Here is a 19403-nt window from a genome sequence, read left to right on the forward strand (position 1 = left end):
TATATCTGCAATTCCACATACGATTTCTGCAATTCTGCTCCTTAGTCAGTCCTATTTTACATTTCAATTTCTCCAATTGTTCAATATATTTTTGTAAACCAAGAGCATTGACATTTTTTGGATATTTCGTCATATTTAATTATTAATTAAGAATTTTTTTTTATTATTTACTTTAGTAGCTTCGTGTGCAATTATCACTGTCGGATGGTGTTATATATGGATGGCTTGATCACTGCTCGATAAATATGACAAACTGATAAAGATTTCGTATTCCACAAGGAAACTCACAAAAAGCTAGCAAGCTAGCAACATGTTGCAGCAACATTTAGTTCTTATCTCCGCAAATATGTATGTTATCAGTGCTAGTAGCTGATAAACCACATGGTTATCTCGCTGAGTTCTAGCTGTGGCAAGAAGTTGGTCATAGTAGAACCGTCGGCTGTTACATCGACTACAGGTGAATGCGACAACATAAAAGTTGAAGCGAATTAGTCATTCATTGGCCTTAATAACGAAACGAAAGAAATATTTAAACGATTTTTGTGAATTTGCGAAATAAAATTAGCGAAAATTTTCTTAAGATTTCAAAGTCCATTTACTGCATAAACGGTAAACGGAAACGTATATTGAAAACTTACTTAAAGAAATAATGTGTTGAAAGCAGTTAAAATTCATAAAAAATAAATTCAATTGGAACGAAACAAAAAAAGAAGTAACTCAAAAAAAAAACGAAAATGCCCATACCAGATCGTAGCTCCGATTTGTCAGCCATTGCGGTCAATACAAATATACCACAGGGTTAGTGTTTTGGTTTTTATTATAAGAAAAAGTGTGCAAAATTCATATCCCCCTCCCCTTGTGTTACAATTTCAGATAGTGTTGATTGTGGTATACGAGTATTGGGCTGGTGCCGTGGTCCTTCTTGTCAAAAATATGCCCGTCTTCGAAGTTTTGTTATTGTTTTGGCCTGCGCTGGCCTCTTGCAGGGTGCCTGCGAAACCTATTTCCGTATCTCAGCTAAACAAGCCGCTCTGGAGCATGAATGGAACCCCTTAGTGGTGGGTAAGTTTGCAGAAAAAAAGTTAAATCAATTGAATTTATTTTTTTTAATATAAATAGCATTTTTGACTGTTTGTTCACGGTGGAGTATAGAAAGTGTAAATTATGATATCATCATGTTATCAAGCACTGTGTACATTCATAAATATCGTCGTGAAATCTATTGTTATTAAATATCCCAGTTTCATGGCTTATCGATATAAGTTTATGACTAGTTGGCCGTTAGGCTGTATGAATAATACTTAGAGCCCAATTTCCTGGAAATTTTTTCATAAAGTGGAAATTGAAAAATATTGGTTAGCTGAATAGTCGCGACTTATTAAACTGGACAACTGGTATTCGAAGAGTTATTGCAGGAAGAAAGGCGCCTTGGGATAAGTTTCGGCACGCACTTTACGGCTCTGACCTTTGTAGACCTGAGAAGAAAGTGGAAACTGTGGAGGACATTGATATGATGCTTAAGCGGATCACAAACACATTGAACGACTCGTTTAAGTTTGCATGCATTAAACCATACCAAGGGGTAAACGATGACCACCATGGTGGTCGACAAAACTAGTTGGTCTATGGAATAGAGCTGGCAAACTATCAATAATCGTAACATTTTCACTAAAAGCTCTTTTATTGTCATAAATAAACATTTAAAGGTCCGGTTCAGCTAGTATCTTATATATTGCATTCTTTCTTCTGTCAGTTATCAGCTGTTACTTTTAGCTTGCTTTAGAAAAAAAGTTTAAAAAAAGTATATTTGATTAAAGTTCATTCTAAGTTTTATTAAAAATGCATTTACTTTCTTTTAAAAAATCCGCAATTACTTTTTGGGGAACCCAATAAATCGATATCCTGGTTTTATCTTCAATTTTCCTTTAAAATATAGGTGATGGTAAACTCCTTGGCAACCTTTCACCAATCTCTGGAGTTTTTCTCTTGATCTTTGTTTTCTTTCATACGAACATAATATTGACGATTGAGCTCAGATATTTTTCTTTATTTTCCATGCTTTCTTCATTTTTGTATTTTCCCAGCCAGATAAACGATGATTTTCTTGCATTGTAGCAATGGGTATGAAACCATTTTTCAGATTTTTATACCCACCACTGTAGAAGGGGGGGTATTTCATGTAGTCGTTCCGTTTACAACATATCGAAATATCAATTTCCGACCCTACAAAGTATATATATTTCGGATCGTCGTAAAATTCTAAGACGATTGAACGATGTCCGTGTTTCTGTCCTTCTATCCGTCCGTCTGTTGTAATCACTCTACAGCCTTGAGATATTGAGCTGAAATTTGGCACAGATATGTCTTTTTGATGCACGCTGGTTAAGTTCTTGAACGGGCCAAATCGGACCATATTTGGATATAGCTGCTACATAGGCCGATCTGCCGATAAAGGGTCTAATGCACATAAAAGCTTTTTTTTAACAGATTTCGCTGAAATTTGAAACAGTAAGAAGTTTAAAGCTTCCCGACATATGACCCAAATATGGTTCAGATCGGACTATATTTAGATATTGCTGCCTATATACCGATCTGCCGATAGAGGGTCTGAAGCTCATAAAAGCTTTATTTATTACCCAATTTCGCTGAAATTTGAAACAGTGAGTAGTTTTAGACCTCCCGACATCTGACCTAAAAATGGTTCATATCAGACTATATTTAGATATAGCTGCCATATAGACCGCTCTGCCAATAAAGGGTCTGGAGCCCTTAAAAGCATTATTTTTTTACCGATTTCGCTGAAATTTGAAACAGTGAGTAGTTTTAGGCCTCCCAATATAGGACCCAAATATGGTTCTGATTGGATATTTAGATATAGCTGTCATATAGACCGATCTGCCGATAGGGGGTCTGAAGCCCATAATACTTTATTTATTAACCGATTTCGCTAACATTTGAAACAGTGAGTAGTTTTGAGCCTCCCGATATGGGAGCTTAATATGGTTGAGGTCGGACTATATTTAGATATAGCTGCCATATAGAACGATCTGCCGATAAAGGGTCTGAAGCCCATAAAAGCATTTTTTTTAGCGATTTCGCTGAAATTTGAAACAATGAGAAGCTTTAGGCCTCCCAATATAGGCCTCAAATATGGTTAAGATCGGACTTTATTTAGATATAGCTACCATATAGACCGATGTGCCGATAAAGGGTCTGAAGCCCATAAAAGATTTATTTTTAACCGATTTCGCTGAAATTTGAAACAGTGAGTAGTTTTAGGCCTCCAGACATCTGGCCCAAATATGGCTCAGATCGGAATATATTTAGAAATAGCTGTCATATAGACCGATCTCCCGATAAAGGGTCTGAAGCCCAAAAAAGCTTTATTTATTACCCGATTTAGCTAAAATTTGAAATAGTGAGTTGTTTTGAGCCTCCCGAACCTTAATATGGATCAGATCGGTTTACATTTGGATATAACTGCCAAAAAGACCAATATTTTGTTCTACAAAATTGCACAGTGACTTATATTTATTGGACCACTCAATGTCCGTGCCGCAGTTGGGTGCTTAAGTTCCAATTTTCACCAGATTGTAATGAAAGGGCTTTGCATATATACCCAAGGTGGTGGGTATCCAAAGTTCGGGCTTTTTACTTGTTTTCATTCTTTTTATGATTTTGGGATTTATTTTTGATATTTTTTTTTATTTAATATTGGGTTGCCTAAAAAGTAATTGCGGATTTTTTAAAAGAAAGTAAATGCATTTTTTATAAAACTTAGAATGAACTTTAATCAAATGTATAATTGCCATTTTGTTTGATAACCTTTTCCCATCTTCCTGGCAAATTTAGTATTCCACGCTTATAGAACTTCTAGCCTTTATCTGCAAAGAACTGAACCAAGTGCGATTTTATAGCCTCTTCATTGCCGAAAGTTTTATCATTTAAGGAGTTCTGCAAAGATCGAAATAAATGGTAGTCTGATGGTGCAAGGTCAGGGCTATATGGTGGATGCATCAAAAGTTCCCAGCCAAACTCACTCAGTTTTTGGCGAGTGACCAAAGATGTGTGCGGTCTAGCGTTCTCTTGGTGGAATATGACACCTTTACGATTGACCAATTCTGGTCACTTCTCCTTGATGGCTGTATTCAATTTGTCCAATCGTTGACAGTAAACATCCGAATTAATCGTTTGGTTCCTTGGAAGCAGCTCAAAATATACCACACCCTTCCAATCCCACCAAACAGACAGCATAACCTTCTTTTGGTGGATATCAGCCTTTGAAGTGGTTTGAGCTGGTTCACCGTGCTTGGACCATGATCGTTTTCGACGAACGTTGTTGTAAACAATCCACTTTTCATCTCCAGTTATGATTCGTTTTAAAAATTGATTCGGTTTGTTAAATGAATTTCTTTCAATACATGTGGTACCCATATTAAAATTGACGCCCTACAAACAAATGCGAACAAAATTTCGCACACTTTTTTTCTAAAGCAAGCTAAAAGTAACAGCTGATAACTGACAGAAGAAAGAATGCAATTACAGCGTCACAAGCCGTTGAAAAAATTAGTCAACGCCGACTATATTACTACTATATTACCGACAATTACTTTTTGGGCAACCCAATATTATTAATTTATTAAACTGTCTATATCATCTACACATTTTAGAGTATTGACATTAATTTTCCGTACTGTTCTATCAAATTCATAGATAAAGTGGCCCCGAGGGCCCTTAACATGCCCTTTCCCAAAACATTAGGCTTTTAATACCACGGTAACTTTCCTGTTCTAGAAACCTCTTCAATAATTTTGGGCCAATATGGAAAAAATATATTGATTGAAGGGTTCCAAATTCTCAAGGCCTCTTGGACCCTTCCCGGGTTTGTTTTCTGGGCATTTAGTATGTTTGCGGGTATGCCTTTATTTTAAAAAAATTAGTATTATTAAATCGAAGCTATTATTTTCCATACTTTGGTAAGTTTAGAGGTATGTCATTACTTTTAGCACTTCAGTATTTGTACGAAGAATTCATTATTTGTCATCTGGAGGTATGCTTACTCTGAAGCACTTTCCTTGAAGGTTATGTGCATGTTCAAATATTATTGCGGATATATCAGCTAGTAAGTGGTTACAGAATCTTGTTTCGGGTTACCCACTGACTTACCCGGTAATATGACTTTTTGCTGGATACCTTTTCCGGCGAAACCTCTCCTCAATTATCATCCATAACTCAGCGGATAACCGGTCTTACCGAGACACTCTACAACGAATAACGTGGCGCCGAAAGAGGTTGTCACTGATATGGGTTCGCTGGGGATTAATAAAGAAATCATGTCTGGAATTCTTTGGAGGATTACAAGTTTCGACTTATTTAACTCGCCAGCACCGGGGTATATAGCAGCAATCGATATAATGGCTCCATGGCTTAGGTGGATATATTTTGTTTATTTAAGCATTACATATAAACATGTGGGATGGAGGGACACAAATCCAATTTTCATTTCTGAAGTAGGACAATGATGTCACACGTAAACAACAATTTTCCTCCTTCCAACTGACGCATTAAAATCCTCTCCTAGGCTTCTTACTCTCTTTGAATTTCAATAATTCTCTTTTTTTAATATTTCAGAATGGCTGCTAGTCAGTAGTGGTATATTTCAGGCAATTTTCGCCTTAGCTTTTGCCTATTGGGCTCACCGGATGCATCCCATTAGCTGGTTGGGAGGCGTTGTTATACTACAAGGCATAACATGCATAGTGGCTATGATACCATCAATTATGAATTTGTAAGTAAGGACATCATTTCTATTATCATTCAATGATTACATTGCATTACATTATTTCTCCTCACACAGTGCCGACGGTTTGCGCTTTCAAAACTCCGCCGACGACGAGAATATTTGCGCCACATCTCTACAATCAGGCAAAATTCTTTCGGTTCAGAACAGTAATATGCTGATTTTGGCTATGATGTTTATACTACAATTTGCTTTGGGATTGGCATCATTGGCTTTCTATACGGTTGGCATTACCTACATTGATGATAATTCTCCTTCGATTGACAGTGCGGCAGTGATAGCTACTGCTTTTGGAGCCAAATTAGTGGGCTTTCAAGGTGGATTTTTTTTAGTTATGGGAGTTGGAGCTATCGGTTTGGGTTGGTGGCTGGGCTGGGTCATATTGGGGCCACTCGTTTTGACCAGTGGCATTCTTTTGGGCTTGTTTCCTAAACAGCTGCCCAAAACGGTTATCCATCAAGCCGCTCAAAGGATTATCGAAGAATCACGCAGTCGTCAGTTTGGTAGCCAATTTGCTACATACATCGATGACATAGCTTTTTGGCCTTCGTTAAAAAGGATTTTTGGCAATAAATTGCTCATGTTCAATATTGTCAGCATTATGTTCATACAATCGGCCACCATTAACTACTCGCTGCAGGAGGAAAACTATCTACAGTCACGTTTCTATTTGCCTTTTAGCGAAGAGGATGGTTTGAGTCAGGAATGGCAAGCGCGATTTATGTCATTGTTTATAAAACCTACAGTGGCAGGTGTTAGTATGCTCATAGGTGGCCTATTGATCTCCAAGTTGAAACTAACGGGAAGGTAAATATTTTCTTTACACCAGGAATAACCAGAATTCATACTTAATTGTTCTTTTTGCAGGAAAATTGCTGCCATTAATATGGGCATGTGCATAAAACTTTTCATCATTTATATTATCTATATCTTCATTAAATGTGATGTGGGCCCAATAGCCGGTGTTAAAAATGGAAAAATTGAGCAACCCGGTTGTTCGAGAAATTGTATATGCACTCCCACATCATTTTTGCCTGTGTGCCCGGAAAATTCAACAGTTACTTACTTTGCTCCCTGCTATGCTGGTTGCACACGAATATCGTCCATCAATAATATTGAGGTATGTATGGATAAATGGTAGTTTTGAATTCGATTACATTAGGATGGGATTTGTAATCAAACTCCAATGTTTCAAAGTAGTTGACCTGTCCTAACCACTGGCAATGAACTGAGCTCTGCTTGTTCTATTGGTTACTGTATTTGGCTGGCAATCTTCCTTTGGTTCCGACAACGACCAGTATCTTACAATCTGGCCTAAGCACAGTCAGACAGTTTTAAGGGGTTCTTGAACTCAAACAATGCTCTCTGATTCGGTCTTCTTTTAAAGATGAAAAACATTTGGAACCCAAATTAGTCTGGATAGGAAGCCTACTACAAACGATACAGATACCATGTATGATTTTATTCTATGTCAACTTCCCCGTCGCAAATTTAGCCAAAAAGCAAAAATATTTGAAATAAGTCATCAATTTTTTATCTATTGATAGACCTGAAGGCAAGGAAGAGATTGAAACCATAGAAATTCTGTAAAGCACTCTGAAAACTTTTAGACCCGATTGTGAGGGTGGGACCGACATTGAAGAACTTGTGTGGTACCCAATACTTATGCCTCAAGTGTAGGACGATGGAGACACACAAAGTGGTATCGGAGATCGAGACGTCTCTCAAGCTGAAGGAGTTCACCACTGTAGCTTTCCCAAATTTCGAGCGGGCACTTAACAACGGAAAGAGGGTCGATAATAGCTGCCCTGGACCGCATCACCTTAATATCTGCTAGTGGACGAATAATATATGCGGCAACTTCATCTACGCAGACTCGGAAGATAGTGTGGTCAGCAGGAGGGAGACAAGGGGAACACCTCAAGGTGGGTGTCCTAGAAGGAATCTTATGATAAACGAAGTTCAATTGGAGTTCAACTAGGCAAGGATCTGGCTATGATCAACGAGATCATAGCATGGTCATTGAGAAGACTATCGAGATGTCTATTAGAAATGGGATGAGGAATAACCTAGTGAGGACGGACCTGGTGCTCCACACTCGGAGGTATTGATATCGGATTTCAAATCCCCTTCGTTGGACGGGACCCACTGCAGTTGTCGAAGAAGCCGAAATTCCTACCCCTAGAAAACAATTCGACAATGTTCTGGAAAGGAATACGTAGGAGGCCCCCATTGCGCCGTTTGGTAGACTGCGATGGCGAAAAAGTACAACGTTAGGATAATACAGTAGGTTCAGAGAACGTAGGCGGAGCGATGAGAACCTCATAGGCGGAGCGATGATGACCACTCCTACTAGGGCCATGGAAACCATTCTAGATATCCGTTCCATAGACATACAGATTAAGTGTGAGGCAGCCATTGCGGCTATGAGACTTAAGGCGATGGGAGAATTGATAGAGGGTAGTAGCAGGTTATACCATCTCGGTATAATGGTATAATCGAGGCGTCGATAGGAAACCTGGAAGGAATGCAAGAGGTTTCCGATCGGATACCTGAGACAACACTTGAGGTCGAGTGCGAGGCACTCCTGCCAGCGGCGCAGTTTTGGATTGACGGTACCCTAGTATTGCCATCTGGAATATCATGTTACACGGATGGATCAAAGCTAGAGGACAGAGTGGGCCTGATATTTGTTTTAGACTGCCTGATCATAATACGGTCCTGCAGGCGGAGTTCCGGGCGATCACGGAATGCGTGAGATGGTGTGGTGTTAACGTGAAGATGTCGAGTGTGAACATCTTTACGGACAGTAAAATGGCTGTCACGAACAGTCTTGGAGTGTAAGAAGGAGATTAACGCCTTCCATGAGGATGGCACGATCCGCATCGTATGGGCGCCCGTCCATAGCGAAGTAACTGGGAATAAGAAAGCAGACGATTTGACAGTGAAGGCCAGAGGACTGCCGTCAATAAACTTAGTAAATACGAAGTCTTTCGGGTCGACGCAGTCCAAGTTAAGCGCGTGGGCGACAAATGCGCATAAAACCCTGTGGAACTGCGAAGTGGTCGGTAGGACGACGAAAATCCTATGGGGAGACCCAGATCGTGAGAATACGAGGCTATTACTGAAAGGAAGTAAGGAGGAGGTCAGTATAGCTCTCGGTATCATAACGAGACACATAGGTATCATAGCGGGACACATAGCTCACTTATGTAAAATCGGTGCGGCAAGTGAAAGTGTATAGGGCATGCGGGGAAGATGATGAGACGTTGGAGCATTTCCTGTCATTGCCCGGCTTTCGCGTCTAACAGATATAGGCACTTAGGTGGGGACATAATACCAGACATGAACCAACTTAGGGGAGTGATATGGAAAACAATAAAAGATTTTGTAAGTAGAAAGAAACTCCAAACATAACTTTTCTTTTTTACCCACCACAGAAGGATGGGGGTATATTCATTTTGTCATTCCGTTTGCAAAGCATCGAAATATCCATTTCCGACCCTATAAAGTATATATATTCTTGATCAGCGTAAAAATCTAACACGATCTAGCTGTGTCCGTCCGTCAATCCTTCCGCCTCTTTAGTCTTTAAAAATAGAGATATTTGAGCTGAAACTTTGTCCAGATTCTTTTCTTTTGTCCATAAGCGGGTTAAGTTCGAAGATGGGCTATATCGGACTATATCTTGATATAGCCCCCATATTGACGATCTGCCGATTTAGGCGTATTTTGCTTATATTTGGGACAGTGAATTGTGTTAAGCCAGTCGATATCCCACTAAATTTGGCCTAAATCGTTTCAGTTTTGGGTCCATAAAGGACACCTTTATTGTCCGATTTCGCAAAATTTGGGACGGTGAGTTAGGTTAGGCCCCTGACATGTTTCTGCAATATGGCCCAGATCGGTCCAGATTTGGATATAGCTGCCATATAGACCGATCTCTCGATTTAAGGTTTTAGACCCATAAAAAGCGCATATATCGTCCGATTTCGCCGAAATTTGGGACAAGGAGTTGTGTTAAGCCCTTCGATAGCCCTCTTCAATTTTGCCTAGATCGGTTCAGATTTGGATATAGCTGCCATATAGACCGATCTCTCGATATAATGTTTTTGGCGCATAAAATACGCATTTATTGTCCGTTTTCGCCGAAATTTGGGACAGTGAGTTGCATTAGGCCTTCAGACAGCCCTCTTCAATTAGGCCCAGATCGGTTCAGATTTGGATATAGCTGCCATATTGACCGATCTCTCGATTTAAAGTCTTGGCCCCATAAAAATCACATTTAAAATCCGATTTCGCTGAAATTTGACACAGTGACTTATGTTAGGCTTTTCGACATCCATGTCGTATATGGTTCAGATCGGTTTTTTTTTGGATATGGCTACCAAAAAGATCAATATTTTGTTCTACAAAATTGAAAAATGGCTTGTACTTATTAGACCTCTCAATATCCGTGTCGAATTTGGTCCAAATCGGACCATATCTCGAGTAAGCTGCTATGGGGGCACAAATTATGCATTTTTCACCGGATTATTACGAAAGGTGGTTTACATATATGCCCGAGGTGGTGGGTATCCAAAGTTCGGCCCGGCCTAACTTAATGCCTTTTTACTTGTTGAGGTTATCCTCTCACGATCCATAGGATATTCGCCGTCCTACCGTCTGTTTCGCTGTTCCACCCTTAACTCGTTGCCCACACCCTTAACTCGGACTGCGTCGACCTAAAAGGCTATCGACGGCAGTTCTCTGGCCTTCACTGCCAAATCGTTTAACCTTTAATTCCCACTTGCTCCGTTATGGCCCGGCACCCAAACGATGCGGATTTTCCCAGACACGGTGTTAATCTCCTTATTACACTGCAAGACTTTTCGTGACCTTACTTTCCTGGTTGTCATTGCCCTTATGGCCAGTTTACTGTCCGTGAAGATGTTCACACTCGACGACCTCGCGTTAACACCAGACTACCTCACGCATTTTGTGATCGCCCGAGTCTTCACCTGCGGGGCCGTTTTATGGGTAGGCAGTCTAAAACAGATCTCAGTGCCTGGGTTCTCAATGTAGACCCCCAGGCCCACTCAGTCCTCCAGCTTTGATTCATCCGTGTAACATGATCGTCCAGATGACAATACTAGGGTTCTGTCAGTCCAAGATTGTGCCGCTGGCAGCAGTGCCTCGCACTCGACCTTTAATATGGTCTCAGGTATTCGATCGGATATCTCAGGTATCTTATCATTGAATTTTGTGTAAAGTTTAAATCTCAGGTATCTTATCATTGAATTTTGTGTTAAGTTTAAAAAATAGAATCACGGAAAACATGGGTTTTCAACGGTGAAAAATGAACATAGTACCAGCCTTTGCCTATTAATCATTTCATTTTCTTTCCAGATCTATGAAGGATGCAGCTGTGGCGGGACTAATAATTACGAAATGGATTTGACCAACAGCAAACGTGCCACTCTGGGTGCTTGCAGCTCTGAAAACTGTTTCAAAATGCTGCTGGCCTTTCAGCTATTGAGTCTATCAACGGGTGTGGTGTATGGCATGACAACAATAGGCAAAATAATCATTAGCTTGCGAAGTGTGTTGCCCCAGGATAAGGGTTTGGCCTTGGCAATGGAGGTAATGTGTCTGGGATTTTTCGCCTATGTTCCGGTTCACTTGGCCTATGATGTGGTATCACGTGAGTAACTTTTAACTTTAAATGAAAGAAGGATTTTTTTATATTCATTTCTTCCCAACAGGTGTCACCTGTGTCTATTGGGCCCCCAACTATACCCAATGCTTGTTACGTGAAACGCCTAAGCATGGCAATATCTTGAATATACTCTCAGCTTGTTTGATCTTCGTGGGTCTTATATTTGATATTTTGGTATTCATTTTCATCAAAGGATTGAACATTTACAACTGCAAAGTTACTGATCTCAATTATACACCATCACTGTATTCAGCTGTACCACAGGGTGATCCCACACATACTCCCATGAGTGTTAGTCCTGTGACCACATCCACAATAGCAACAATACCAGGGCCACGGCCTCAGCCTCAGCCCACTAGGCATGCTCCCAATCCTGAAATTACTGTGTTTCGTCAACCATCAACATTGACGAACTCCTCAGCCGGCGATAGTAGTATTATTGAGCCTCCCACCAATGGGGTGACTTATGCCCAAGTTGTATTTCCCCCGGACAAACGTAAACCAAATGATGGCAGTGCTAGTCCCAAGCGAATGGCAGTAAGAGCTGATGTTCCTTTGCATCATTTATCCAACGACGATGTGCGGGCGCCATTGTCAAATTTAAAATCATTTACTCCAAATAAAGCAACGGATGTAGAGCCAGGATCAACTGGTGCCATACCCAAACAGAAACTGTTGGAAACAAATTTAGATGATATAAGACCACAAAGCCCTGAAACTGATTTTTAGTTTTAAAGACACTTAATCTACAAATAAGGCTATGAAACATGAGAAAATACCCAGGTCTTTCCTTAGCTAGTTAGTCATGGCTCATTATTTGATGTAGCTTTAATGTCAATCTTCTGTTTAACTCCTTAATCTTTGGAAGGGAGAGATTTTGTCTGGTTCAAATGAAAATGAGGATTAAAGCATTTACCACAACCTTCCTTTAATACGTTAAGAGATATTTTCATATTTAGAGGGTCTTATTTAGGTGCTAGTAATCACGATCATGTTGGAGACCTGGGTGGTTAAATTTTTTTTAAGATTTATAACATAGCATTTATTTAACAATAACAAGGACATTAATTCTTAATATTAAATATGAAGCATAGGACAAATTCAAACATCCCGATTTACTCGGATATTTCATCATTTTTACGTTGGTTTGTATTCTATATAAACCTTGCAATATCGAATTCCGAACTGTTTTGTATACTTAGATGTATGTAACTGGTAAGAAATATATTTTAGATAAGTTTTCTATTTTATAAAGGCTATAATAAAATTTATGTATATTAGACCAGCCCAGTCTTTAAAAGAGTTTTGTTTGCAAACTCAAAAAAAGAAAATTTGTTTCACATAAATGAAATTTTCGCCATCTTCTGCGCTCATTCTAAAATCTCTGACACCAAGTTTCAAGGTGTCTCCCACCACTTGATCTTTCCATCGGGCTTTGTTGACGGTCATGGGAGAAGCTGTTGTACAAAATTTCTGCCAAATCGGTTTATATAGCAGCTATATCTCATGCTAAATTTCAGCCAAATCGGATGAGAATTGGGCCCTCTACCGGCTCAAGAAACCAAGATTTCAGATCGGTTTATATGACAGCTATACCAAGTTATGAAGCGATTTGATCCATACTTGGCACAAATGTTGGAAGTGATACCAAAACATCACGTGCAAAATTACAGTCAAATCGGATAAGAATTGCGCCCTCTAAAAGCTGAAGAAGTCAAGACTCAAGATGGGTTTATATGACAGCTATATCAGGTTATGAACCGATTTGAACCATACTTAGCACAGTTGTTGGAAGTGATACCAAAACATCATGTGCATCAGCCAAATCGGATAATATTTGCGCCCTCTTGTATGTTGAAGGTCATGGGGGAAGCCGTAGTACAAAATTTCAGCCAAATCGGATAATAATTGCACCCTCTAGAGGCTCAAGAAGTCAAGACCCAAGACCGATTTTTAAGACAGCTATATCAAAACGTGGATCGATTTGGCTCATTTACAATAACAACCGACTTACACTAATAAAAAGTATTTGTGTAAAATTTTAAGCGCCTGGCTTTACTCCTTCGAAAATTAGTGTGCTTTCGACAGACAAGCGGATGGACGGACAGACGGATGGACATGGCTAGATCGACTCCAAGTATTTTATCAATTTGGTCCAAAGACCGTCTCTAACGCCATTAAGAATGTCTATCATTTTTTGTTGTAACAAAAGTCGTTTCTGGAAGTGTTGGATCCTAAATTCTCGCAACGTTGGGCATGAGCCCACAAAATGGAATAGCGTTTCTTTCTTGTTCAGGTTGCATAGTGTGTATATTTCTTCTTGTTCTCCTGCATTGAACTTTGTAGAGTTAAGGTTTATGGATCCACATCGTGCTCTAAATATCCACCTTATTTCCCTAGTCTCAAAATAATCAGTAAAATAATATTTTCCTCTTGTGCAATCTAAATATTGGAAAACCCTGGAGAGACTTTCCGATTTTTGCCTTAGGATGTTATGAAAAGCATCCGACTTTAAAGCTTGTAAAACACTTTAAGATTTTTGATTCAAAATACATCTTCCTCGAGCATGATATTTTTCAGTATTTTTGGAAGCCGAATGTCTTCATAGTGGTATAATACTTTATATATATAAAGGGTGATTTTTTTGAGGTTAGGATTTTCATGCATTAGTATTTGACAGATCACGTGGGATTTCAGACATGGTGTCAAAGAGAAAGATGCTCAGTATGCTTTGACATTTCATCATGAATAGACTTACTAACGAGCAACGCTTGCAAATCATTGAATTTTATTACCAAAATCAGTGTTCGGTTCGAAATGTGTTCATTCACCGTAACGTTGCGTCCAACAGCATCTTTGAAAAAATACGGTCCAATGATTCCACCAGCGTACAAACCACACCAAACAGTGCATTTTTCGGGATGCATGGGCAGTTCTTGAACGGCTTCTGGTTGCTCTTCACTCCAAATGCGGCAATTTTGCTTATTTACGTAGCCATTCAACCAGAAATGAGCCTCATCGCTGAACGGTGAATGAACACATTTCGAACCGAACACTGATTTTGGTAATAAAATTCAATGATTTGCAAGCGTTGCTCGTTAGTAAGTCTATTCATGATGAAATGTCAAAGCATACTGAGCATCTTTCTCTTTGACACCATGTCTGAAATCCCACGTGATCTGTCAAATACTAATGCATGAAAATCCTAACCTCAAAAAAATCACCCTTTATATATAGTGTAGTGAAGTCCCAGAGTATATAGATGGCTATTTTAAATATCTGTCTCAAGCATAAGCATGTAATTCGGTGTGAAACTTGGTATATGTAGAACTTTCTCCAGAAAATACCGCTCCAGCTTATCTAGCTTATCGAAATGGCAGAAACCCCATACCTGAGCAGTATATGATTGTATTGCTCGGCATACTGCTTGTTACACTTTCCATTTCATTGGAAAACTAATTTCATTATTTCCAACTAAATTTGCTGTAAGTAGCATTAATCGCAGGTTTCGATTGTATTGTTCTTCTTTCGACATGTTGACTAAATTTAATTTTAGGCGGAAGGGTTACGCTTCAATAGTTGAACTCGTTGATGATTTTTACCGGGTTTCCTTTGTCTCTACACAGACATCCTCCATTTCGAAGTACCATGTTCTCAGATTTATCCATATTCACTTTCAGATTCCACATGTCGCAATAACTTTCTAGTTTGGTAATCATAGCTTGCATGGTGCTGACATCCGAATATAATAGAATATTCCTCACCAGGCAAAATTGCATATTCAGTAGTATTGTACATATTTTGTATTAGCTTTGCAAGCTTCTTGAATACACCTATCTGATGTAGTGTGTAAATTAAAGATTTTCTGCATATGTTGTCAAAAGCAGCTTTAAAATACACAAAGAAAACATAGGTTTATTGCGCTTTTTCTCTCGAAGCTAAATTGTGTATATTATCCACTGTACTATATCCTTTCCTGAATCTCGCTTGACTTTTTTTGAGTATTTTATAGTAGTCTGTCCAATATTATAATTTTTCGTTTAGAATACCCATTATTGTTTTAGTAAGGCAGTTCATTTTTGTCTGGGCTCAAACACTGTTTTCGACTTTCTTTCTTTCTCAGATGAGTCTGTTATAACTTTAGCAAGATCATCCAACGAAGGGTTCGAGTTACAGCGTAATGCATGGTATATATTATATCAGTAAGTTTAGTTTTATACCCTCTCTTGTCTAATTCATTCCAGTAAAGTTTTAGAAAAAATTTAAGTAATTTTTCAGCGTTATTTATAGTTGGTAATTTGAATAACAATTTAATTGTAAAATGAGCAGGCCATGTTTTAGCATCAACTAAAAGTTCATCCACTGAACTCAATACTTCCTGAGATATAGCGCATAAATCGTTGAATATCACAATACAAGAGTGTTTGAATTGTGACTTCACTTTGTATAGGACAATAGATCCATGTTAGAATCCCTAAATAATATGCCCTTTGAAACCTTTACAAATTCATTTTTAAAAAGTAAAATCCGCCTTTTACATTTTCCCCTGTCTATGGGATATTCTACAAGTTTATCTATGACCCTTCTAAAAACCATAATACAAGAGCGTTTGATTTGTGACTGCACTTTATTTATTTAGAATCCCTAAATAAAATGCCCTTAGAAAACTTTAAATGTTTATCACTGATACAAAATCTTATTTAAAAAGGCAAATCCGCCTTTTACATTTTCCTCTGTCTATGGGACATTCTACATGTTTAACGGGACCCTTTTGTGTTTGAAAAATATGACCCTTTTATGTTGTTATTGGAAACTGTCTGTGTTCATAACAAAAACAAACATACAATAGTCATGCGCAACGTCATATACCATTCAAAGCAATGCAGATACATGTGCCGCCGACAAAAAGGCGTCACCAACAAACACAGGTAACAGCTGAACGCATGCAAACCATTTCCGTGTAGCACAAACAGTCTGATGTACGCATTCGTCAAGAAAAGTCGTGCGCAGTAACAAGAAAAAAAATTTAAAAGTGCAAAAATATAAAATAAAATTACCAAGGTAAATTTGGCGAGTTACGTTATCCATCTTTTCTTTCTGTTCAAATAATGTTTTTCTTTTTCATTTCAACGCAATTAGGAAGAAATTCAATATTTTGCAATGGTAATGGCAATTAGTTCTCATCCCTGCTGCTTAGAATAGCCCAAACAACCAGCGGTCATGTCCTGAAATTTTAGCAAGCATTGGAAATAAAACAAACTAAAAATTATTGAGGCCACCGTAGCGCAGAGGTTAGCATGCCCGCCTATGACGCTGAACGCCTGGGTTCGAAGCCTGGCGAGACCATCAGAAAAATTTTTCAACGGTGATTTTCCCCTCCTAATGCTGGCAACATTTGTGAGGTACTATGCCATGTAAAACTTCTTTTCAAAGAGGTGTCGCACTGCGGCACGCCGTTCGGACTCGGCTATAAAAAGGAGGTCCCTTATCATTGAGCTTAAACTTGAATCGGACTGCACTCATTGATATGTCAGAAGTTTGCCCCTGTTCCTTAGTGGAATGATCATGGGCAAAATTTGCAATTTGCAAAAATTATTCTGGTCTCTAACTTTGTTTAAAGGAACTTTTAAAATTGAAATGCGAAATACTATTTATGCAGCATGGAATATTTTAACGCAAAGGATTTATACTACTAATTACACATGGACGTACAGCTGTCATGGTAAGTATTAGATTGATAATAAAGCTAGGTATCTATACTGAACACTTTCATTACTTTCTCAACAGACTATAAAATATTGTAGATGGCACTTCTGGAGAAAATTTGATGCTTAACCCTATGCGACTTATTTTGCAGCAGCAAATTTTCGAAATTTCGAAATATATTAATAAAATAAAACAAAAAATTAATATGAGAATAAATAGTACATCTACAATTAAAATAATGTTTTCATGCGTATTAATTAATACTGGACGAAATAGAAGCAGGGAATTAGCAAAAAGTTTGTGCAGATGTACTAACACACAGAAAAAATTTCGAACATTTTATTCCATCAATTGTATTGAGTTCAGTTCAAATTATCTTTCACGATTGTTCATCATATACACTGAGTAAAGAATAATTTAGTTCCATTTATTTAATGTTGAACCATAACGAAGTTCATTTGATGTAAATATATCTTTTAGAAACGCATTAACTAAAATCGAATAAAAAGGGGAAAAATCGCAGGAAGAATCGCAAATCACCGTAGAAATCTACCAAACAATGAATTGGAAAGATTTACAATGGGAATTTATGAGTGAACTCAAGAGTACTTAGACAAACACAAAGAAACGATAATCATGACTAAAGGAAACAAAATAGTCGTAATGCATTGGGACGAGCATAGAAACAAGATGAATAAACTATTGGAAGACAGAATCACATATAAACACATTAGGATGGACAAGCTACTATATAGTCACTGAACTGTATAAGAATGGAAATATAACCAAGTTCGAGAAGATGAAATTAACAAGCATTGCAGCAGAAGCACAGGAAGCACTTATACGGACTTCCTAAAATACACAAAATCGGAATTCCACTTTGGGCAATAGCTTACTCGATGAAAGTCCCATGCTTTAATTTGTCCATATTTATTGACAATATATCTGATTTCACCAGCATATAATACATAGAATTCGACTGAATTGAGAGGGCAACTGCAGAAGTTCGTATTGGAGGAAGTTGGCATCTTGGTCTCATGTGACGTGGTATCACTATTTACGAATATACCGACCTACTTGGCAATAAAAAACATAATGGAAAAATGGACTTGAAGAGCATACCACAATCCCAAAGCCAAAATTTCTAAAAATACTTCAATTCTATCTGAATGACAACAATTACTTCCAATATGACAACAACTTTTACCATCAAACATATGGTATGCCGATGGGAAATCCCTTGTCACCTACTATTGCCAATATAATGCTTGACAAACTACTCGATGACGTGATAGAGAACTTAGATCAAAGGACATATTAAATACATTTCTAAATATGTGGGTGATATTTTTGCCATAGTTAAAAGAAATCACATGGAAATAATACTTAAACAGCTTAATTTATATCGCAACAAACTCCAGTTTACGGTAGAAAAAGAACAAGAAAGTGCAATACCCTCTTTGGATGTTAAAATAATTGGAGAAAATAGAAAAATAACAAATTTGTATGCAAAACCAAAATAATTTGGGAGAATAATAATTTGAGTTCGACACAACCATTCCAAATGAAAATTAATACTGCCACAAATCCTGCAAATAAGATATTTGAAACAAGCGATAATAGATTCCATGAAGAAAATAAGAAAATACTAAAAGCTATATTAAAAAAGACGTTATCTTCTTGTAAAGGGTGATTTTTTGGAGGTTAGGATTTTCATGCATTAGTATTTGACAGATCACGTGGGATTTCAGACATGGTGTCAAAGAGAAAGATGCTCAGTATGCTTTGACATTTCATCATGAATAGACTTACTAACGAGCAACGCTTGCAAATCATTGAATTTTATTACCAAAATCAGTGTTCGGTTCGAAATGTGTTCATTCACCGTTCAGCGATGAGGCTCATTTCTGGTTGAATGGCTACGTAAATAAGCAAAATTGCCGCATTTGGAGTGAAGAGCAACCAGAAGCCGTTCAAGAACTGCCCATGCATCCCGAAAAATGCACTGTTTGGTGTGGTTTGTACGCTGGTGGAATCATTGGACCGTATTTTTTCAAAGATGCTGTTGGACGCAACGTTATGGTGAATGAACACATTTCGAACCGAACACTGATTTTGGTAATAAAATTCAATGATTTGCAAGCGTTGCTCGTTAGTAAGTCTATTCATGATGAAATGTCAAAGCATACTGAGCATCTT

At 38.2% G+C, this 19403-nt stretch overlaps 1 protein-coding gene and 1 long non-coding RNA gene across 2 annotated transcripts in view; both read left to right on the forward strand.

Moving 5' to 3' along the window:
* The window catches only part of LOC106090887 (solute carrier organic anion transporter family member 1A5), a 32697-nt gene extending 20079 nt beyond the window's left edge, over positions 1-12618 (forward strand). Inside the window, exons 2-8 of the mRNA XM_013257224.2 lie at positions 177-798; positions 874-1062; positions 5632-5788; positions 5858-6607; positions 6668-6920; positions 11189-11483; positions 11545-12618. Of these exons, the coding sequence (XP_013112678.2) occupies positions 735-798; positions 874-1062; positions 5632-5788; positions 5858-6607; positions 6668-6920; positions 11189-11483; positions 11545-12227 (2391 nt within the window). The 5' untranslated portion in view covers positions 177-734 and the 3' untranslated portion in view covers positions 12228-12618. The remainder of the gene's footprint in view (positions 1-176; positions 799-873; positions 1063-5631; positions 5789-5857; positions 6608-6667; positions 6921-11188; positions 11484-11544) is intronic.
* A 3754-nt stretch (positions 12619-16372) lies between these two features.
* On the forward strand, positions 16373-17359 carry LOC131996373 (uncharacterized). Its single transcript, XR_009397821.1, has 3 exons — positions 16373-16559; positions 16638-17220; positions 17286-17359. It is a non-coding gene; the product is annotated as an uncharacterized LOC131996373 (long non-coding RNA).
* The last annotated feature ends 2044 nt before the right edge of the window (positions 17360-19403 follow it).

This window comes from Stomoxys calcitrans, chromosome 3, assembly GCF_963082655.1.
Source record: "Stomoxys calcitrans chromosome 3, idStoCalc2.1, whole genome shotgun sequence".
NCBI classification, from domain to species: domain Eukaryota; kingdom Metazoa; phylum Arthropoda; class Insecta; order Diptera; family Muscidae; genus Stomoxys; species Stomoxys calcitrans.